Genomic DNA, 23676 nt, shown 5'->3' on the forward strand with positions numbered 1-23676 from the left:
GCAGGCGGTGGAGGGGCGAGCGACATTGGTAGGAGGGGGTGCCATGCTTTTTATGTTTTTTAATGTTATATTTATGTTGTAAATATAGAGTCTCTACTTTGCGGTTTTTCATTTTTTGCGGGTGGTCTTGGAACGCATCCCCCGCGAAAAATGAGGGATCACTGTATTAGTAGATTCTACTATAATAGTATGTGGGTAGATAACAAAGCCCTTTACAGAAGATGTAGAAAATCTTTAGTAGGTTAAAGATTCATTCATTCTTATGCAGTCCAAGAGACCCACTGCTTCAAATAATTTCTACTTCAACTGAAAGGCAAGAAGAAGGAAAAAAAATTCTGGGAACAGTTTAAAAATGCTGAGTGTGACCTTAAGCTATATATTTCGATAAGCCACTTGTTTTCTTTACTTAGATACCCAGTGAAGTACTGATCCTCGTGGGCTAGAAGTTTCCCATATAAATATGAGATTGAACTTTCTTTATCATCTGGGGAACACTCAGCATATAAAGGTAATATTTATGATGCTACCTTGAAGTATTTCCTGTTAAAACTGAAATTCTGTGTTAAATTACTTACCCTGAAAAAAGTGAAGCTACTAACTGAATTAAGTGTCACTCAAAAGCAGTTTCTTGGCTTTTTCTTACACAGCGGGCAACTTTTCTTTTGAATTCTCCATTTCTATCTTCCCTCCATTCTTTCTGTAAATTAAAATACAGATTATTTAAACTGTTTAAGATGAACATTGCCTCTCCAACCCCCTGGGAAAAATACCCATTATTTTCTTATATTGTTTAAGAGAAAAAAGTAGCACGTGCTGTTTCGATTAATGTATTCAATGAATTAAGCATACATTTATAAATTGTATCTTATTGAGTAACTTCACAGTAAGTATAATTTGCAATTCCACCCTGAACAAATCAATCAAACAAAAAAAAAAAAAACCAAACCATTCATATAGTTAAATAACAATTAAAACTATTTTAAAAACCCTATAAAAACAAGAGGCGGGGAGAGAACATTCCAAATTTGAATACAATACAGCCATTTCACAGGGCCTGTGCTTCCATGGGATCCACAGATCTAATGGCAGAAAGAAGTTTTGAGGGCCTTTTAGAAGGCTAATAGAGCTGGGAGCCAATCTCACTTTAGAAGCAAAGTATTCCAGAGGGTGGGTACCACAGCAGAAAGGGCTCTCTTCTCAGGGCCCACCAAATAATGCTCTTTGGCTACAGAATCCACAACATGCCTCTCTTGCTGGACATGATTGAATGGGCAGATGCAAACAGGGAGAGGTGGCTCCTCAGAGAATCTGGCATCAAACATTATGGGTCCTTAAAAGGTCAAAATATTTAAAATATCCCATGAAACCCATCAAGTGGTTTGCTGCCCCCTAAAGTCAGAAGATGACCACTATTAAACACACTTTTTAAAAGCCCCGTTTCTCTTAAGAAAATAGTTAGTCAAGGACTCAAACTAATTCCTAATTTATTTTAGCAATAGTAGGAACATTTTTATTTATGAGAGTCATACCGCTGCATCAACATTAGCAGGAGAATCGCCGTTGGGATCTGCCAGCATAGAAATTACACTAATCATTATGGTTTCCACTGTATGAATGGGAAGCCAGCGTTCTTCAGGTTTCTCATAGCCATACTTGTCTTCACCAGGTTCATGAAGGATGGAAATACAGACATCACCATTTTTGTCAACTGAAAACAAAGAAAGGGAAGATCATTCAGAGGCACAGTATAGCAGCAAAAATATTTCAGACAACTGCAAAGATCAGCAACGGGCCAATTCTCATTCATGATTCTCAATCCATCATGCTAATATTATGGAGTGTCACAGAGTGACACAGTTCTTTTAAAAAATTAGATGTGTATTGTTTTGCAAGAGGGGCAAACTGACAGAACGTGACAGTGAAGGCCTTTTATGTTTTTTACAATGATGTTATATACAGCAGGCATTATATAATAGGTAGGTGTTTATGCATGTTTTGGCAATGTCTAGTAGTGCACAAATTTTGGAAACGGGTGCAAGAGGAAATTAATAGGATGTTAAATATAAGCTGGACAATTACAAAGAAAGTGGCAATACAATTGTATCTATACCTAAGAACGCCTCTACTTAAGAACTTTTCTAGATAAGAACCAGGTATTTAAGATTTTTTTTGCCTCTTCTTAAGAACCATTTTCTGCTTAAGAACCCGAGCCCGGAAAATTTTTCCAGGAAATTTGAGAGCAGCACGAAGACCTGGCCAGTTTCCTGCCATTCCCACTTTAGTCCTGGCCATCTCGGGCTTTTCTGGCTGTCAGAGGAGCCTTTCGGTGACGCTTAAGGAGGCTTTGCAGTCCAGAGCCAACAAAGCATTTTCCTTTCTCTGGGTGCCTGGAGAGGGAATAAACCACTTTGCTGTCGTGACTCCTTCGTGCTGCTTCCCATACATTTGGTGGGAAGTTGCCTCCCGGAGCATCTGGGCACAGAAAGGCAAAAGGGGGCGCTTCGCCCCAGCTGGATTGGTTTTAGCCAAACTGAGGAGTCACCACAGTGAAGGAAAGGCAACAGCTACAAAGCGAATGAAGAAAGAAGAGGAAGCAGGTAGCAGCAGCAACAGCAGCCGCCGCCTTTCGTTCAAAGGAGCAGGAGGTTCCCCCCTCTCGCCTGCCTGAGTTTCTCTCTCTGGCACAGTGTACGGGAGGCAGCCACGCGCCGGGTGTATGGGAGGTGTGTGCTCTTCCTTGCCGCCTCAGAGTCCCTATTTTTTTTTTAAAGCCTTAAAGTTTTGGATTTTTTTCATTTAGCTCACCTCACCTTCTGTCCTTTGGTAGCGACTGTCCTCCTCCCCTTCTTCCTCCTCCTCTTCCCACCCAAATTCCGAGCTTTTATTTCTTTCCTAATGGGTTTGAACGCATTATTTGCTTTACTTTGATTTCTATGGGAAAAATTGCTTCTACTTACAAACTTTTCTACTTAAGGACCTGGTCATGGAACGAATTAAGTTCTTAAGTAGAGGTGCCACTGTATTAGTAAAAAGGAATGATATGGGAGAATTTAGAGAAATTAAAATAACAGCTATAGGAAGTGCCCGAGCGGTAATAGTTTTACAAAATTGGTACCGGTACATGGTGAACCACATTCAGTTTGAAATTATGGACATAAAGATGAATATGGTTAATGAAAATAAATTGCGAGAACTGATGGGACGATGAGAAAGGGTTAGAGGTTATATGGCTAGTAGTATTTGAGACCTAGCTACAAAGAATAAATTGGAATTACTTTAAAATATGTAAATAGACAGTTTGATCTTGGTTTAAAATATTATATATACAGCATACCCTCAATTTGGTGGTAAGGTTTGAATGTTGTTTGGTGGTGGGCACACAGATCACTGAGCATTGTGTTCTATGTAGTGTGTATGTTTCTATTATTATAAAAATTAATAAAAAATTATTATATATAATAGGTATCTTGTTTCCACCTAAAATAAGACATCCCTTGATAATAAGCCCAATCAGGCTTTTGAATGCATAGCAATAAGGCTGAGTGCTTATTTCAGGCTTCAAAAAAATATAAGACAGGGTCTTATTTTTGGGGAAATATGGTATATACCCAATGTCACATTTCCGCTCAAGTCCTCCTCCAAGGGACTTCCCTCCCCCTCTATCTCTTTTGCCTCCCCCCCTTCCTCTCCCTTTTTCTCTCTCATGTATGGGTTCGACAAGAGAGAGGACTAAAATTTGTTATACGCACAGGTGGCCTTACCTATACCTGGAATTATCTCAGCTTAACTCCTACTGCTTCTCTCTTGGGGAAAGAGCCTTTCTCAAGGTTTTTTGTCTAGCTCTTTCCCAGCAACCAGGATTTCTTTTTCAAAAGCTAATCTCAAACTTTCCTTCCTGGGTTGTGGGTGATGCTGTCTCATGTAGCCAGGCAATTTCCTGCATTCTGTTCTTGGGTGGAGTTCTCGTCCCTCTAGGTCAGGGCTGTCAAATTCATGGAAGGCCACATCAGGGTTGTGTCTGACCTTAGGAGGAGTGGGCATGGCCAACATGATATCACTCATGTCTGGGGGGATGCCTGTGGTGGCTTGAGCTCTTTGTCAGCAAAAACAGGCTCCCAAGCTCTGTTTTTAGCTGGAAGAGCCTCCTACAACCCTCTGTCAGCAAAATGGATCTTGGAGGGGGCTGCGTGCAGTCCTCATGAGCTCCATTTTTGATGGCAGAGGCAATGCGGGATAGTCCTTCACTGTTTCGAAGGCAGTCCCATGGGCCAGATATCTAAGCATCCCAAGGGCTGGATCTGGCCTGCGAGCCTTGAGTTTGACATCCCTTCTCTAGTCTTCACTTCACTTCTTCCAGAAAAGCCACACCTGTACTTTTTTTTTCTCTTCCCAACTGAGAACAAGACTCTTCATACTTCTCCCACTTTTCTCTAAAGCCACTCTATTCAACTTCATTTTGTACAAATATCTTATTTCCTTTTATCTCTCTCCAACAGACTGCCAGCATGTCCCCCAGTAATTGAGGAGGTAGGTATCTCTCCCCACTTCCTAGCCCTCAAATTCCAGACAGGAACAATGGATGCTTACCATAGCTAGATCAGCTCAGCAGCCACCAAAACCTATATGCCCATGGAGTAAGTTATTATAATACTGTAATACAATTTCTAAGGTCACAAGTCTTAACTTCAACAGACTGTATACAGCATAATACAGTAAAACAACATACCAGGCTTGACATTTCAAAAATTCATTTTAAATTTCTATGAAATCCCATTTTCTCTAGCACCACAATGACAGCAGTAAGATGGATTTCGTAATTTTCAGGGGATCGTTCTAGGGAAGTTGTGGACGTTAAGGAGCAAACAGTGTAGAAAAGCTACCCAATTTCTTTTACAGCCTTCATTTCATGAAAACATATCTGATCCAGCCTGATTTCAATGACGAGATTCTTCTGGACCAAATATGACATTCCTTTCTAGCAATTTCCCACAGTGATTCCCAATGTAGTTCACATTCATTCCACATATAAGACAGAAAACAACATTTTTAAAGACACAATATCTTACCATTTGGATGCCATATTTCTGTGATAAATTTCATTTTTGGCGGCCTGAGAGGATAGTCTTTTGGGAAAGTAAGATGAGCCTTGAAGACACCGCCTTCACTAAAGAAATTAAGAATATTTTCAGTAATCTGTTTTTTAAAATAGCAAAGCCTCAAGTTATTTGTTGGCTTGAAAACAGTTGCTATAACATTCAAAATACTGATTATTGATTAAACAGATGTTTTTAATCTTTTAAATTGCTTCCTATACATTCAATGCTTCCTCAGTGGGAATTAATACTGAAATTTCATAAGCCAGAATCCTGAAGTTTTTACTATAATCTAAATTCATTATTTTATAATTAAACCACTCTGCTCTGTATTGCAAACATCCATTGATTTTCAATGGGATTTATATCAAGTATAAATGATAAAAGATTCTGATCTTTAATTGACTATTCTCAAACCAAGTAGCATAGTATCACCAAAATTATATGTACAAAAAACACAGACTCTTGCATATACTGCAGTGTTTAAGTGATTCACTTCCTTTTTTTGCTTTTTATCTTGGCAAAGACATAAACCAAATTGCTAGTCTAACCAATGAACCACAGCTAACATGAAGGTTAAAAACGTATGAAAAATATAAATGGCACAATAGTCCACCAAAAAATTGAAAACAGTAGGTTGTTTAACCCTCAACTTTGGGCAGTAATGTCTGAATTTGCATATGAGGTTTTGAGCATGTGCAGAAACTCATTTGATATGATATAAAGCAGACTTCCACAACCTAAGCATCAAAATTCAATTACTGAAATTCTTAGTGATGGCCATATTCACTCATAATTTGGGGTCTGTGTGTGGAATTCAAACAACTGAACGGCACCCAAATTGGGGAAAGCTATTGTACAACCAAACTGTTTGCTATTTAAAAAAATAAATAAATTAAAAAGATACCCTCTACCACAATGTTTCTGTTAAGGGAACATCTCTCCAAACTTAAAGGAAAGGAAAAAAGTAGTTTGTGTGAATGCCCAGATAAACATTTGAATAATGAAAATCACTAGCAGTTTGTCATTCTTCTTCATGGTTGTTAAGTATCACACAAGGGTGAACAGGAAGCCCATTTACTGTAGAAAGGAAATCCTATACATTGAATGGAATGATAATGCCTCCCTTAAAATCATATGAGCTTTGGCTTAAATCTAGGCAGCTGTTACATACATATGGTGAAGGCTGCAATCAGGCAGACAGACAACAGAGGCCAGAGAGAAACACCCATTAAAAAAAAATCAGATACTATCATGGTCCAGGTTGGCTGGTGGCTCACTGAAGGGGGAAATAGCAACAAATGTGTACTATATTTCAGTATAAATGTTAATAACATCACACAAAAAATCTCTTGACATGGATTGAAGAGTTATAATATAGATCACAAACAAATAAGTCTTTTGAAAGACAGCTGTGTGCTAATATAGTACACTAAACAAACCCACATAATTAAACAATTAAACAAGTTTATACATCAACCGCCTGTCTGGATAAAAATATTTTGACTGTCAGGAAGAATAAAGGAAAAGAAGCAGGTAGGATTTCTTTCTTGGGGGAGGTATTTCAACCTTTGGAAACAGGTTCAGAAAAGATTTATTTTTCACTTTCCTATCAAATGTATTAAATAAATACATTTTAACACATTTTAACACATTATTAAATCAAATAATAAATAAATAAATAAATAAATAAATGTATTGTGCTCAGAACAGATCTAAAAGGGCCTTAAAACCGGGACAATCATACAAGGAAAAGTACTCGAGACCTTTTTACCTTCTATCTAAATTCTCAGAACTGTAGCTCAGGACAATTAGAGGAATTATCTTCCAGAGATCTCTACTTTTCCTTACAATGTTATAATCAAATCCAGATATGGCCCCAAACAAAAGAAAGGTAAATAAAGACACATATGCTAAGTCTAAACTTGTGGATAAGGATTAAAAGCAAGACTTAAATATTTGAAGAGTATTTCCAGTGTAGCCTACAGCAATACAGATTAAATAAATGAAAAGCTTCCTTGCATTTGGAATAAAAGAATAGTGAGGTTTCTATGGTGCAGTTAGGAAACATTTGTTGCATAAAAGATATTGTAGGCCACCTGCATTTGTAGTCTCGTCATCTGTTAAATGAAACTACAAACTTACTGGCAGGGTGCCTAAAAGAGCATTTGGTATGTAGGGGGATATTAAATGAATAAGCATTATGACAAATGCCTGAACTTGTTCTTGTCAAGTAGTAATTTTAACAAGACATGTTGTCAAGCCTGGAAGCCATCTTGGGCATTGGATCTTCAGGCCTGCCACATTTAGTACTGTGGAAAACTGGGAGGGGGGATTGTATAGAGCTGGGGAGATACAAAGTCGTAATAACATTTCTTTCTCCGAGAGTCAAGGACATTCTGCCCTGCACCTGAAGGGGTGGGAATGGGAGGCATCTCCAGTGGGACAGTGCCTTGATTGGACGTGATGGACATGTGGGTGCAGGGGCAGGGTCTTGGACTTTCTTTTCGGTGTGAAAAACGTGGAAGCTTTCAGATTCTGGTTTTCCCAGATGTGTCAATATGACATCTCTAATAAAATAGAACTTTGAGGAACTTCAAGCCTCAGAGTCTTCTTTCATTGGGGGTGTTACTTGGAAGTCTGACACATGCACTTTCAGAAAGTGATATTCTCAGTATCAGACATTTTTCCATCAGATCCTATAAACCAGCGGTCCCCAAACTACGGCCCGCGGGCCACATGCGGCCCGCTGAGGCCATTTATGTGGCCCGCGGGTGAGTGACAGGAGCACATCTAATTTTCCATGAATAAAATGCGGTATTTTGTTAGTAACTAATATCAATCATCAAAAAAGTTGCAAAAGTTTTTTTTCTAATTTTGTCATCCAGTTACATTCATTTTCTTTTAATTAAATTCCCTCCTTAAAAAAGTACAACACCAATTATATTTCTAACTTATTAACCATTATGCTAAAGTGCTTCCTTCTTTCTTTATACATTTTTCTATAAGCCAAGAAAACCTTGTATAGCCAATCAGATGTTAACAAAAGAAAATTTAAAAAAAAACATAAACATATATGAATTTCAGACTTCTTCCCCCCCTCTAAATAGTACGTTCCCATTTTGTTTTTTACTTTAAAATAAGGTATGTGCAGTGTGCATAGGGATTTGTTCATAGGTTTTTTTTATAGTCTGGCCCTCCAACAGTCCGAGGGACAGTAAACTGGCCCCCTGTATAAAAAGTTTGGGGACCCCTGCTATAAACTGTACTCCCGTTATTTATCACAATTAATATGTAATCATACAGACAAAAGATTGAGCTGTCATTTCATGTTCTGGAGACAGTCATAAAATGGATAATCTGTGTTACTGAAACCACATGCAGATCTCAACTTTTGAAGCCTAGGATGGCACCAAGAGCATTTAAATTATGGGTTTTTAACTTCGTATTATTAGATTTGTATTGTACATTGTTTCTATCACTGCTGTGAGCCGCCCTGCGTCTGCGGAGAGGGGCGGCATACAAATTTAATAAATAAATAAATAAATAAATAAATAAATAAATAAATGCTAAATATGTTAAAATGATGAAAATTGGGGGGGGGCATGCAAAATCCTATGTTGCAAGGTTCATTTTGGCTATCCTGTTTATATGAATATTTGTATTACCTTTATGTAACTTTACTTTTATGTTATTCAGCCTCAGGTTCTGCTCAACATTTAAGCTGCTGAGCTATTATTAATTTATAGTTAAGGTGTCCACTGAAGTTATGAGTGGAGTTTCTGTGAACAGATTTTTAAAAATGGTATTCCTGTATTTATGCCTTACACTATAGTGTAAGAGATAACAGATGCTGCGAAGACCAAGCAGACAGCTTTTGGAGTTTACTTAAAAGTATGGCTTGTGTTAAATGGGATTTGCTCCTTAGTGTTTTTTAAAATTAATTTTAGAGTGCATGGCTTAGTTTAAGAGATTTAATTGTTTTACAGCTTGATTTTTGTGCAACATCTTCATCATATCTGTGTCTGTGGTTGAAATTTTGATATTTTGCTCCTTTCAAATCTTTTAGGGAAAATCTATATCTGGCATTCCTACACTTTTGCTCATAATTAGTATTCACAGATCCTACAATCCATTATTTACGGTAATTATCTTGGGTGGAAGGAGAGAAACATGATGAAGGGCTTATTTAGGAGTACAGTGGTACCTTGTCATACAAATTTTTTGAGATACGAACCCGGGGTTCGGATATTTTTTTGCCTCTTCTTACGAACTTTTTTCGCCTTACGAACCCGCCGCTGCCGCTGGGATGCCCCGCCTCCGGACTTCCGTTGCCAGCGGAGTGCCCGTTTTTGCGATCCTGGGATTTCCCTACAGCATCGCAAAAACACGGAAGTCTGGAGGTGGGGTTTCAGGGGAATCCCACCAGCGCAAAAATGGGCGCTTTGGCTTGAAAAAGGGGTAAATTTGGGGCTTCCACGCATTAATCGGTTTTCCACTGATTCCTATGGGAAACCTTGTTTCGTCTTACAAACTTTTCACCTTACAAACTTCCTCCTGGAACCAATTAAGTTCGTAAGACAAGATATCACTGTATATGCATATCAGGTGCAGAGAACAGTATTTATATCCAGAACCATACTATTAGTAATTATACAACCTTCACTAAACAGAATGTACCTTATTTTCAGACAAAGGTAGCAGGAGTTATATGAACCATTTTTGAAGTATTTTAATTTTGTATAAATATATTCTTAAACACCCTTATTTATGTAAATAATTACCAGATAATTTTGTATATTTTAAGTATCATAAATATGTGGTGTTTTAACACATTAACAACACTAATTGGGACCAGAAACTATAGAAAACCCACATGGCTCAGTTGCTTAGTGACAGCAATTCTGTTGCTTTCATTAAACAGGGAATGTACAGGTTATTAAGTGAGCAGCTCAGATGATTATGACTTCCTGCTGACATCCCCACTGATGCTTCTGGGAAATCAGCAGGGAAAGTCCCAAATTGCTATTATGCGATTGTGGATGATTCAGCAATGGCTATAAGTATGAGGTCTGGTCTAACGACCATTCATACAGTACAGTTGTAAGTTCAAATGTCACTGAATGAGTGGTCATTAAATGAGAACTAATTGTAAGAATTATATTATTTTTAAAATTATCTTCCTATTTTGAATATAGAAATCACACAAACCATTGCTTCTGATTTTTCCCCTATTCTTTGACCAGCAAACCATACAAGACTCTACTATAGGTAGTCCTTGTTTACTGACCACTTGTTCATCAAAGTTATGACAGCACTGAAAAATAAAACTAATGACTAATCCTCAAAACTGCTGAAATTATGTGATTGTGATATCGGTACTCAGCGACTGGCATGCATGGAAGTTGCAAGTCATAATCAGGTGTTGTTACACTTAACAGCCATGCTTGCTTAACAATGAAGTTGCCAGTGATTGGTAAATTAGTGTCTGTCTGCCTGTCTGTCTTTCTCTCTCTCTCTGTGTACACAAATACGTGTTTCTGCTCTTCTCTGATGTTATGCTGTGTTTTATGTGTATATATGCACTGGGAAACGCAGGACTGACTACATGTTCTGCTCTGGGTCATATGACCAGGAGGGAAAAGGAAGGTGGCTTAGAGTGGAATTGTCAGCAATATTTTGAATGGCTGCTAACTGTCTTCCTCATAGGGATACACTGAAGAGCTGGGGTGGCACAGTGGCCAGAGTGCAGTACTGCAGGCTACTTTAGCTAACTATCTACAGCTAGCTGTAGTTCAGCAGTTTAAATCTCACCACCGGGCTCAAGGTTGACTCGGCCTTCTATCCTTCCGAGGTAGATAAAATGAGGACCCAGATTGTTGCGGGCAATATGCTGATTCTGTAAATAGCTTAGAGAGGGCTGTAAAAGCACTATGAAGCGGTATATAAGTCTAAATGCTATTGATACAGTAGTCCCTCGCTATATCGCGCTTCACCTACCGCGGCTTCACTTCATCGCGGATTTTGAAGTCAGCGTTGGCACAGATACGGTGCTTAGAAGTTTGGAAGGGCAGGACAAGCGCTCAGCTCATGCTCAGAGAGAAGCTTCATTTGAATCATTTCACCACACAAACAAGCGCTAGAATAATTCCAGCGGGACTCCCGAATGATGAGCGGGGCGGGGACTGAGCTCCGGCGGAGGCCCGTCCCCTCGTTCAACCCGCCTCGCCAGTGCCGAGAAGGCAGTCTTTGGAGGCGCGCTTAGCGGTTGGCGGCGGCGGCAGTGTGCTTGGGGTTGTAGAAAGAGCTCCCAGCAGCGCGCGAATGAGCGAGCGCGAGCAAAGAAAGGAACGCGATGCGGCAGGGATTTCCAGACTGGGCTTGAGGGCGGAAGAGGAAGTGCTGGGCCGGTGGAAGGGAAAAAAAAAAGAAAAGAGAGAGAGAGAAAAAAAGAACCAGCCGGGGCAGCTCACGAGGGACTTTCCAGCCGGGGCAAAGCAAAAAAGACAACGTTTGGCCAAACTGCTGCAAATAACAGCAGTGGGTCGGGAATGCTCGGGGGGCCGTGATTCTTTTGCCCCCCTCCCCTTCTTTTCCTCAGGCGCAGAGTAAGTAGTAGTGGGGGGGAAAAGGTTAGCCATTGCTCGCCTCCAGGCATCCGGAGCTGGTGGGAAGGAGGATAAATTCCCCATCGCGGATTTCACCTATCGCGGCCGGGTCTGGAACATAACACCCGCGTTAGGTGAGGTCTTATGACTTTTTAAGTGATTTTATTTTTCTATATGGTTCATTTTCAAATTCACTTTTTCTTTTATCAGTTTATTCTCACACACCAAACTTGCTCCCTTTCTTTTCAGTTTCAGGAGAGTTATCCTGTCTACAGACAACTTTCCACAATTTCTTTCCAACATTCCATTGAATTGGAAACAAATATTTCTCAAATGTGTAAGAAATGTTACATTTCATATGCAACTTGTTTCAGCATGTGGATCTCATTAGATTTCAGAGAGAAATTAGAAAGTAGTGGCTTAGCCAAGGTTAGCTTTAGTTTGCATAATATAATTCTACATATACAGTGGTCCCCCGATTATCGCGAGGGTTCCGTTCCAGGACCCCTCGCAATGATCGGTTTTTCGCGAAGTAGCGGTGCGGAAGTAAAAACACCATCTGCGCATGCGCAGATGGTGTTTTTACTTCCGTCGCAGCAGCGAGGAGCCGAAGATTGGGGTTTCCCCGCCGCCCACGCAAACTCCTCGCTGCTGCCGCGCCCGCCCTTCGCCTGCCCACGCCGTTCGCTCGCGCCGCTTCCCAGCTGAGTCCTGAAGCCAGAAGGCAAAGGCGAACTTCCTTGTTTGGCTTCGGGACTCAGCTGGGAAGCGGCGCTGGGGTTTCCCCACCGCCCACGCAAACTCCTCGCTGCCGCTCGCCCGCCCTTCGCCCGCCCACGCCGTTCGCTCGCGCCGCTTCCCAGCTGAGTCCCGAAGCCAAACGCGGAAGTTCGCCTTTGCCTTCTGGCTTCAGGGCGGCGGACAAGCGGTGGGCGGACAAGACAAGTGGCGGGCGCGGCAGCAGCGAGGAGTTTGCGTGGGCGGTGGGGAAACTCCTCGCTGATGCCCGCCGCTCGCCCTCCCGCCAGCAAGAGGGGGAAGACCCAGGGAAGCCGCCCAGTAGCTGATCTGCCCGGCGCCATCTACGCATGCGTGGCCATAGAAAAAAGGGTGCGCATGCGCAGATGGTGTTTTGACTTCCGGGTTGAAAATAGGCGTTGATTGCTTACCTGAACGCCTCTTCTCGTACGGTGAGTGGGTCCAGCAGTCACATGGGTTGCTCCTGTCCAATCCGTTGGAACTGAGCCTAGTATTAAAAAAGACTGCTGGATCCGCCCCTTCCCCAGAATTCGCGAATCCGTAGACTAGGCTCAGTAGTGAAGCTCTTTAATGTTCAACTCTCATGTGTTATAAGAAAATAGAATAGAAGGTAAAGAAGACCACACATAGGGAGGGAAGTGACTGCTGTACCCACTCACCGTACGAGAAGAGGCGTTCAGGTAAGCAATCAACGCCTATTCTCCGTACTGAAGGAGTGGGTCCAGCAGTCACATGGGACATACCCAAGAGATAGGTCCCTAGGGTGGGAGTACATTGCTATCGTGAGAGATAACGGATTGGAGTACTCTTCTGCCGAAGGCAGCGTCCGCTGATGCGTACGAATCGATTTTGTAGTGCCTTATGAAGGAATTTGGCGAGGCCCAAGTGGCTGCTTTGCAGACTTCTTCCAACGGAGCCTGAGTCGCCCAAGCGGCAGATGTGGCAGCACTTCTGGTGGAATGCGCTGTAATATTCCTTGGAATGGAAAAGGGAAGCTGTCTCGTAGGCCTTAGAGATGGTCCCTCTGATCCAACGACCTATTACTGTAGAAGACACTCTGGATCCCAAGGATCTGGGATGTTAGGCTATGAAGAGTGCTTCAGATCTCCGGATGGATCTTGTGCGTTGGATATAAACCTTTAGCGCTCTAGTGAGATCCAGAGTGTGCCATCTAGTTGCCAGGGGATGCTCTCGTTGGAGGCAGAAGGAAGGTAATATGATATCCTGAGATCTGTGAAACATGGAACTAACCTTTGGTAGAAAGGTGGGATCCAGTCGCAGAACCACTTTGTCCTGGTGAAAACTGGCAAAGGTCCTGTCTGATAGAAAGGGCTGCCAACTCAGATATGCGTCGGGCGGATGTAAACGCCACCAGGAATGCTACCTTAAAGGATAGGTACCTGAGGGACGCAGAATTCAGGGGTTCGAAAGGTGCCTGAGTAAGAGAGTGGAGAACCCGTGGCAAGTCCCAGGTAGGATATCTGTGGATTTTAGAAGGCCTGAGGTTGGCCACTCCTCTTAGAAATTCTTGGATTTCTGGAAAAGAGCGGAGGGGCTGCCTGCGAGGCCCCGCCAAGACAGGAGAAATGGCGGCCAGGTGTCGGCGGATGGTGCTGAAAAACCCTCCTGCGAGCACCACTGATGGAATTTGGACCAAGAATGGTCGTAGATCCGGTTGGTAGACCCTCTTCTAGACTTCAGGATGATTTCCACTGTGTCCGGGTCATACCCTCGCAGGTCTAAGTCCCTCCGGATAATAGCCAGGCGGTGAGGTGGAACCACTCTGGGTCCGGGTGGAAGGAGGCCCCCTGTCGCAACATATCCTCCGAAACGGGGAGTCGCCAGGGGTCCTGGACGGACAGTTGTTGGAGGTCCGCGAACCAGGGCCTGCGAGGCCAGTGAGGGGCAATCAGAATTACTCGGGCCTTCTCCAGGAGGATTTTGTTGATCACGTCTGGCAGAATTGGAATTGGAGGGAAGGCATACAATAGACCTGGAGGCCAAGGGCTCCTGAGAGCATTGATTGCCTCTGTTCCCGGAGACGGGAACCTGGAGATTAAGCGAGGGAGCTGGGCATTGGCTTTGGTCGCAAATAGATCCAACACTGGATGGCCGAACCTGAGGCAGATTTGGTGGAACAGTGACTGATGGGGATTCCACTCGCCTGGATCTAAGGTCGCTCGCGAGAGCCAGTCCGCTTGGACATTGAGGCTCCCCGAGATGTGGTCGGCTAGAAGCGACTGGAGATTTTTCTCTGCCCAAAGGCCTAACTTCGGGACCTCCCTCATGAGGGCCTTGGATCTTGTGCCTCCCTGTCTGCAAATATGGCTTTTGATGACTATATTGTCGGTGAGAATCAGCACATGTTGGATGGAGATGTGAGAGTGGAATTGTTTTAGAGCTAGAGACACGGCTCTTAATTCTAGCCAATTGATGGGCCTGGAAGCCTCCTCCGGTGACCATGTGCCCTGAGCTAAAAGACCCTGGGCGTGGGCTCCCCAGCCCGAGAGGCTGGCATCTGTGGTGACTACAAACTGGTCGGGGCACCGGAAGGGAGATTCCTTGTCTAGGGCTGGAGAAGTCCACCACTTGAGGGATCTGCGAACCGTCGGTGGGATGGTGATGCGACGATTCGAGTTGCTGTGGCCCGATCTCTGGAAGGGTAATAGAAGCCACTGTAGTTCCCTGGCGTGAAGACGGGCCCAGGGAACAATACCAATACATGACACCATTTTACCCAAAAGGGAAGATAGGGTGGCAATGGAGGCAGATTGCTGGGGCAGGATGCGAGCAATGAGATCCAAAATGCTGCGTTTTCTCTCAGTGGAGAGGAAAACCTGGGATATCTCAGAATTAATGATAGTTCCCAGATGCAGAATGGAAGTGGATGGATCAAGGTGGCTCTTTTTAAGATTTATGGAGAAACCATGATTCTGTAGAACCGACATGGTAAAAGAGAGGTCTGCAGCCACACCAGTTCTGGAATTTCCATGAATTAAAATGTCATCTAAATAACATAAAATATGAATGGGAGAGGCCCGGATATGAGCTGCCAAGGATCCCAAGAGTTTAGTGAAGACTCTGGGCGCTGAGGAGAGCCCAAATGGCATAGCCCTATACTGAAAAGGCCTGCCTTGAAAGGCAAAGCGCAGAAAATTCCTATGGACCTTGGCAATGGGAATATGGAGGTAGGCCTCCGTGAGATCCAGAGACACCATAAAGTCTCCCTGATGTAGAGCTGCTAAAATGGAAAATAAGGAATGCATTTTGAATTTCCTATATTTTATGAACCGGTACAAATTCTTTAGATCTAAGATGGCTCTCCAGCCTCCAGAGGTCTTAGGGACCATGAAGAGGATGGAATAGAAGCCTAAACCTCTCTGGAGAGAGGGGACCGGTTGAAAAGCTCCAATAGTCAACAAATGAGAAATAGCCTCCTCCATTCGGATACGAGATGGAGTGGAACTGGGAGAAGGACAAGAAATAAAACGGTTAGGGGGAGGTGAAATGAACTCTAACCTTAGGCCCCTTTCCACAGTGTCAATGACCCAGGGGTCCTTACAAGAACGGTGCCAGGCGGAAGAGAACCAGGCTAGGCGACCGCCTATGGGAAAGGAGGAAAACTTACCATCTGGCTCTTTTGGAAGCCCTGGTAGAAGAGGATCCTCTCTGAAAACGGGAACCTCTGCCCCTGGTGGTTCTAGATTGGGATCGAAACCGAGGGGAATACTGACCTGGATTCCTTTGAAATGCGAAGCCCTGATCCTGTTGACGCCCTGTGCGCCGAAAGGGCTGCGGTTTAGGGGCCTTCTTGGTGGTAGGTCCCAAGACCTTTTTCTTGTCTGTGGTCTCCGTAAGGAGAGGGTCCAGAAGGTCTCCGAAGAGGAGGTTACGTTTCAGCGGACCCATGGCTAACTGCCACTTCTGTCTTACTCCCGCCTGCCAAGGGCGGAGCCAGAGAAGTCTTCTGGCCGTTGTGGAGGCTGCTACTGACCTGGCTGCAAATCTGGAAGATTGGAGGGAAGCATCTGCTACATATCGGGGAGCTGCGAAGATTTTGTTGAAATCCTGTTGGCCCCGTAAGTCATCTGGAGGCAGGTGTGGTTGGAGCTGACGAAGCCACAAGAGCATAGCTCTGGAAAGGAAGGATGCCGCTGCAGCACTCTTAATGGCCCATGAGTCTGCAAGGAGACTCCTTTTGAGCATTTGCTCAAGTCGTTTGTCCTCTGGCCGGAGGACCTCCTCTGCTTCGCCCGGTATGGTAGCAGTCGAGTGGAGTGTCTTCACTGGTTCATCTGGCTTGGGACATGTTAGGAGTTCCTCATAGGAGGAGGAGAGCTTGTAGAGCTTCTTTTTTTGTCCTTGGGAGTGGGAGTAAAGCCAGCGGTTGGGTGGTCCCACTGTTTGAGCAAGGCATCCTTAAACAACTTTGGGCATAGGAATTACCTCATTGTCTTCCTGTTCTTCCATGAAATAAGGAAGATTTTCCTCCGGAGGGTCTGAGGAAGAAGTAGCCTGTTTTTCTTGCCCGGCTAGCCCCGTGGATACTCTAGCTTTAAGCAGGAGAGATTTGAAAAGCTGCGAAGGAAAGATAGCAGCTGGGGCTGGAATCTTAATCTGAGATTCCTCATCTTCCGACAGACGCTGAAATGGGTCATCATCCTCTTCTGCATCCACATCCTCATCCTCTTCCTGAGAGGAGACAGAGACCTCCATGGCTGGGGCTCTGTAGGAAGGAGAAGAACTCACGGGACGGGAGGAGCGTGGTGGGGGATGAGACAGAGAAGGCACATTGAAAGATGAGAGTTTAGCGTCAATGGTGTTAGTCAGAATAGTCAAGATAGACTGAAACTCCGGTGGCAAGGAAGAAATATCAGCCGGAAAAGCCGGAGGATCCCTGAGGGCCTGAGCAGGTTCTGGCTGGGAGGAATCCTCGGTAATATCTGGCTCCTCTGGACCTAAACCCCATAGGTTAGGTTGGGGTGGATTTAGGTTTGGCTCATCCAGGGATAGCACAGGAACCCCAGAAAGAGGCAGGTTAGAGGCCTCCGGGGGGGTTGGATTGATATGCACTTGGGCCTGCACCTTAAAAAGTTTGGCTGATTTATCATGTATTTTTTGTAGGGCTGGGTCCCTTCTCTTCTCAGCCCTGGTGGGCTTGGCTAAGGAATGGGTGCCTGAGGAAGAGGAGGAAGAGGCCTGGGGAACTTCAGTAGAATTACCAGTAGGCCTAACCTCTTTGGGACCTTTGGTAGTGCCTCTCTTGGGAAAAGAAGCCATAGTCTGACAATTAACAGAAGACAAGGCTGAGCCAATAACTGAATAATAAGGAGAAGAATTTCAAGGACTTCCCAAGAGGAATGGATCCTGCTTCGAGGCCTCGAAGCTGCTGAAACTTGAGGACAATCTGGGCAAACCCAGAGTTCGTGCCCCCAAATCCAGCGGGGCCAGCCTCCCTAAACTTTGTAATTAAGTAAACCAAGGCACTCTGGTTGGAGGCTTAGCCGGTGGAGAATTTAGCCTGGGACCCCCAAGGCCCGCTCCGGGATCCACGCGGTGGACTGAGGCCTACGGGGCTGGCAGGAGGCCAACACGAGAGGCCTAGATTTAAAAAGGGCGCGAAGGCCTTCGCGCCGAAAAAATCGCTCCGTAATTACTTAAAGGGGAAGCGATCGACTAAGTCCAGGAGACTAGAAGGCGTCTCACTCCGCAGGAGGTATTTCTTAAGCCCTTAAATATTTTGTATACAATAAATAATCAATATATAAATACTTGCACCAGGACCTCCAGGCCAAAGGATTAGAAGAATCCACAAGCGGCCGCAGGAATCGTAACCGGCCAAAAACCGCCGGGGGAAAACGAAACCGCAACTTCTCCCAAGGAAAAAAGCCGAGCCGCTTTATTTTTTTCTTTTTTTCTTTTAAACGGCTGGCGCAATTAGTGCAAGTAAATGAATAAAGACAATAAATCTTACTACTTTTTGAAGGAAAGATCGAAGGGAAGGTGTTAGAATGTTGAACGAGCTATCACAATACAACCGCAGGATATGCGAACTGAGCGAATTCTGGGGAAGGGGCGGATCCAGCAGTCTTTTTTAATACTAGGCTCAGTTCCAACGGATTGGACAGGAGCAACCCATGTGACTGCTGGACCCACTCCTTCAGTACGGAGAAATCGCAATATAGCCTTTCGCAATGATCGGGATCGCGAAACGTGGGGGATCACTGTATATGTATCCATTATATCCACTTACAAGAGGGAAAGCAATATTATGCAAATCACTGAATGAAATAAAACCACTCCATATATAAGGTATGCAAAACAAAAGGAAATATAAGTAAACGTAATTTATCATATTTTTTGAAGTATAAGACGCACCAGAGTATAAGATACACCTTAGTTTTGGGGGAGGAAAATCTGCATACCAGATATTCATCTGGCTAGTGTCCTTAGTCTGGTCAGCTTCAGCACATTATTTTATCCCCTGTTTAAGGCTGAAAAAAACCTTCTTTGGAGGGAGTAGCAATGAAAACAAGCCTGCAAGCCAGAGAAGATTATTAGCACCTCATTAGAGCTGACAAAAAAGCTTCGAAAAAGCTACATTTGGAGTATAGATGCACTCAAAATTTCAGCCTCTTTTAGAGAGGAAAAAGGCGTGGTCTTATACTCTGAAAAATATGGTACTTTAAAACTGTTCACTCTTCATTTGTATTGGCTTCTGGCAACTGCCTAGAGAGGTCCCTACTGTTTTCTGGCCAATATTTTTGAAAGCTGTTTGCTATTGCCTCCTTCCTAGGGCTGAGAAAGTGTGACTGGCCCACGGTCACTTAGTTGGTTTGTGCCTAAGTTTGGATTACAACTCATGGTCTCCAGCATGGTACCTTAACCATTATACCAAACTGGTTTCATATTTTTATATTCCTCTTTTAATTCTTATAAAACTATCTTTGCTTCTACCATATTCATACACGGCATATTTGGTCTTTGGATATTTAACCTCTTTACAACTTTCTTTTTAAGAATTTCATCAGCTCCATCTAACTAAAATTTTACTGATTTTCTCCTTCTGTTCAACCTACAGGACGACCTCAAGCTACGACCGCACATTCAATTATAATGCTGAATGAAGGAACTTGCGACTGGTTCTCAAAGTTCTGGTTGCTGCAAGGCCCCTGTAGTTATGCGAATAGAATTTGAATGCTTGGCAAATAGCTCATACATATGACCAGGTTCGTCTGGTGCACCAGTTGCGACCCTATTTGGACCGGGAGTCACTGCTCACAGTCACTCATGCCCTCATCACCTCGAGGCTCGACTACTGTAACGCTCTCTACATGGGGATACCTTTGAAATGTGTTTGGAAACTTCAGATCGTGCAGAATGCAGCTGCGAGAGCAATCATGGGCTTCCCTAAATATGCCCATGTCACACCAACACTCCGCAGTCTGCATTGGTTGCCGATCAGTTTCTGGTCACAATTCAAAGTGTTGGTTATGACCTATAAAGCCCTTCATGGCACCGGACCAGATTATCTCAGGGACCCCCTTCTGCTGCACGAATCCTAGCGACCAGTTAGGTCCCACAGAGTGGGTCTTCTCCGGGTCCCGTCAACTAAACAATGCCAGTTGGCGGGACCCAGGGGAAGAGCCTTCTCTGTGGTGGCCCCGGCCCTCTGGAACCAACTCCCCCCAGAGATTAGAATTGCCCCCACCCTCCTTGCCTTCCGTAAGCTACTTAAAACCCACCTCTGCCGTCAGGCATGGGGGAACTGAGATACTCTTTCCCCCTAGACCTTTACAATTTTATGCATGGTATGTATGTATGTATGTTTGGTTTTTACTTTAATGGGTTTTTAATTGTTTTTACTATTGGATTATTGTGTATACAGTACTGTTCTATTATTGTTGTTAGCCGCCCCGAGTGTCTCCGGAGAGGGGCGGCATACAAATCCAATAAATCAAATCAAATCAAATCGGCTGCAAATGAGCTGCATTCATGTGATCACCATTTGTGATCTTTCATGATGGTTTCCCATAAACATGGTTAATAGAAAAGCTGGCAGGAAAGGTGGCAAGTCACTTGGGTAAGTCTCCTCCATCCCCCAGCATTTTTTTCCTTGCATGCACTATGCCTTCCTTCCTTTGCTCACATGTACTCCATACCTCCTTTCCTTGACCTCCTTATGCTTGCACACATGCATACAATCCTCGTAGGCTCTGAATTTTGGCTACATTTGGTGAGTTAACCCATTTGAGCTACCTTGGGTGAAAACGTTTTGTCCTCTGATTGTACCTGTTTCATCTAGTTAAAGGTTACAAATACAACATGTTTAGTAGCAAATAGATGTCTAGTAGTAGATGTACCATGTGTCACACAATCTAACATTTCCTGAATATTATTCAGGTTTTCAGCCAACAACAGCATTCATGTCCCAAATTGACACTACAAACATCCCTGATACATTTATTCATAAGTGCATTAACTCCCCCCCTCCCGGAGATTAGGACTGCCTCCACCCTCCTCGCCTTTCGTAAACTCTTAAAAACCCACCTATGTTGCCAGGCATGGAAGAATTAGCTGTCTTGGTTTATGTATGGTTTGTTTGGGTTGCATGATTGTTTTTTAATAAGGGTTTTTAAAACTGTTTTAATATTGGATTTGTATATGATGCTTTTTACTTGTGAGCCGCTCCAAGTCCTCGGAGAGGGGCGGCATACAAATGTAATAAATAATAATAATAATAATAATAATAATAATAATATTATTATATGATCAAGAAACTATTACACATCCTTGCCTTATTCCCTCCTCCAAGATGTACTTATGTTAATTGTTCTATTTATTCACATGCATGCTTTATTTCTATCATACAGAGGTTATTGCATTCAGTAACAAACTTTTATATTCATCCACAGCATCCCTATTCCCCTGATAACACCTCTCCTAAATCAGCAAACATACTATAACTTTCTCACAGACATTATCATAAAATGCTACTCTGTGCAAGTTAGCATTTCCAATCTAGAGACTATCTTGCAAGCCAATATTATGTTCCCCTAAGAGGTATATAGAGAGTACTGACACACTTAAGATGCATATGCAAGTCTTACTGGTATATTAAATCTTAAAATGAGACCAAAAGCTATGCTATCACTTTCAGCAAAATCAAAGCCTGAAGCTGATTTACAAGAAATTAAATGCTAACATCACAAGCTATTAGCTGAGTTATTAGAAATACTTACTAGAGTGTATCTGGAGGCCCAATAATAAGAACTTCCCATCGATAGAGATCATTGTCATCTATTAAACCTGCTGAGAAGCCTTCCACTGGATTTTTGTTGAGTTCTGTTGAAACAAAAATTGTTATACTATATAACTCATATTCATGCTTCATTAATGACATGCATACAAGAGAATTTTCAGAATATTTCAAAATGCTCCTTTTTGCTGCCACATTCTGTTCTGTCCCAGCATCAAGCATCCCCAAAATAAGATGCCCACCATCGGATTAACTAATAAAGGTTTTATTATTTACAAAAGTCTTATGCCTATTGAGACTTTTCAAAAAGGTAGAAACTAGCAAAGGCTTCACTACACTGATTATAAAGTCTTATCAGCTGGCCAGAGTCCCAAGAAGAGATAAACATGGCAGTATTTACCAATTTGAAGCAAGATTCAGGAGTGTAGACATACAGAGGTTGGCTGGAAGCCCGGAGCTGACTACTGCAGCCAAGAATGTGGTTCTTTTAAAACACAAGCCAAAGACACAAGCTGCAACAAGATTTCTGAAACGAATTATGTTGTTCTCTGCGTCAAAGCATTGCGTGACTTCCCCTTAAATAGCCTGAGGGCATGGCCCAGTAGCCAGCAGTGCTACTCACGAGGAAACTTCCTCCTGAATAACCACTCATGCCTCCTAGAGGCCCTACGAATCCTAGCATGAATCTCCTGAGTCACTCATCTCAGGAGGTGCAGAAGGCCCTGCTTGCTCTTCAGCCTCTGACACCACATCCTCTTTGCTGTCAGTCACGGGTGTCAGGAACACAGGATGCCTCACTGCCTCTGAGTCCATTACTAATTGCACGGGACATGAATGGGCCACAACACAAAAAAATATATCAATTTTTTAATTGATTTAATCATAAGCTCACAAATGACAAAAAAGTAACTCAAGGAAATTCTATTCAACTACCTGACTTTTTCTGTGCAAGTTACTGTCTTCTTTTTTGGTTTGCTGTCTTTTATAATATACTTCAATACTCTTTAGTAGCCTTAATTGTACTAATCAAATTCCACCTGCCCTTTAAACAGTAAGCTATTGTTAAAAAGAATAAGCACTAACATTTAATTTTAAAATGTATACATACAGATCCTTCAAATCACTCCAACATTAAGGATTTAGAGCCAATAGCTCTAAATGAACTGGAAATCTAAAAAATACCTGCTCCATAAAATTTCGCACAGTGAGAGAATATTGAAACAGCTTTCTTCACTGTGCTTAGGTAAAAACTACTGAGCAATGACAACGTCTATGTGAGTACCCAAGCAATGATAAACTTCCCAATGAAATGAGTGGTAGGATTCTACCGGTTCGCCCTGGTTTGAACAAACCGGTAGCAGCAGCAGTGGAACGCTCCATCCAGCTGCCCAGACGTCACCATGGATGTTCTGCATATACGCAGAAGTATTACGTGCGCATGCTCCGGTTCCCAAACCAGTAGCAAATGTAAGTTAAACCCACCACTGAATGAATTGTTCATCTGGCACACAAAAAAGGTATTTCCCCCCTTTGCATCAGTGTTATTGATGAGTTGCAAATTAGTCATAAAATGATTGACACAATACTTATTCAATGTCCATGAATTCCTGAATTACTAAAGATTCTACCCATAACATATTACTGAGTCTAGAACTAACAGCCAGGGGGAACTGGATGCCTGCTTCATACTGGAGGGTGTGTGTGTCCTAGGACAACTTGCAATGGTCAACTAATTGTGAGACAATCACTGAGATAATCTGATGTATTAATTAGTTACTTTTATTACCGTTGATCATATTTTCGTTAAAATTACTAACCCTCTTTTATTTCTGGATTGACTTTTATTTGTTTTACAGTAGTCCCTCGCTATACCGCGCTTCACCTACTGCGGCTTCACTTCATCGCGGGTTTCTGAGGAAGTCGATCGGCAGATTTAAACAGCCCGCCGAACTCGATC

General features: G+C 43.0%; 1 protein-coding gene across 1 annotated transcript in view; it reads right to left on the bottom strand.

Annotated features, from left to right (window-relative positions):
• Positions 1 to 23676, bottom strand: part of UBE2G1 (ubiquitin conjugating enzyme E2 G1) — a 71285-nt gene that overhangs the window by 4594 nt on the left and 43015 nt on the right. Inside the window, exons 2-5 of the mRNA XM_070735216.1 lie at positions 21703 to 21805; positions 5067 to 5164; positions 1530 to 1708; positions 576 to 697 (exon numbers count right to left, since the gene is read on the bottom strand). Of these exons, the coding sequence (XP_070591317.1) occupies positions 611 to 697; positions 1530 to 1708; positions 5067 to 5164; positions 21703 to 21805 (467 nt within the window). The 3' untranslated portion in view covers positions 576 to 610. The remainder of the gene's footprint in view (positions 1 to 575; positions 698 to 1529; positions 1709 to 5066; positions 5165 to 21702; positions 21806 to 23676) is intronic.

Source organism: Erythrolamprus reginae, chromosome 1, assembly GCF_031021105.1.
Source record: "Erythrolamprus reginae isolate rEryReg1 chromosome 1, rEryReg1.hap1, whole genome shotgun sequence".
NCBI classification, from domain to species: domain Eukaryota; kingdom Metazoa; phylum Chordata; class Lepidosauria; order Squamata; family Dipsadidae; genus Erythrolamprus; species Erythrolamprus reginae.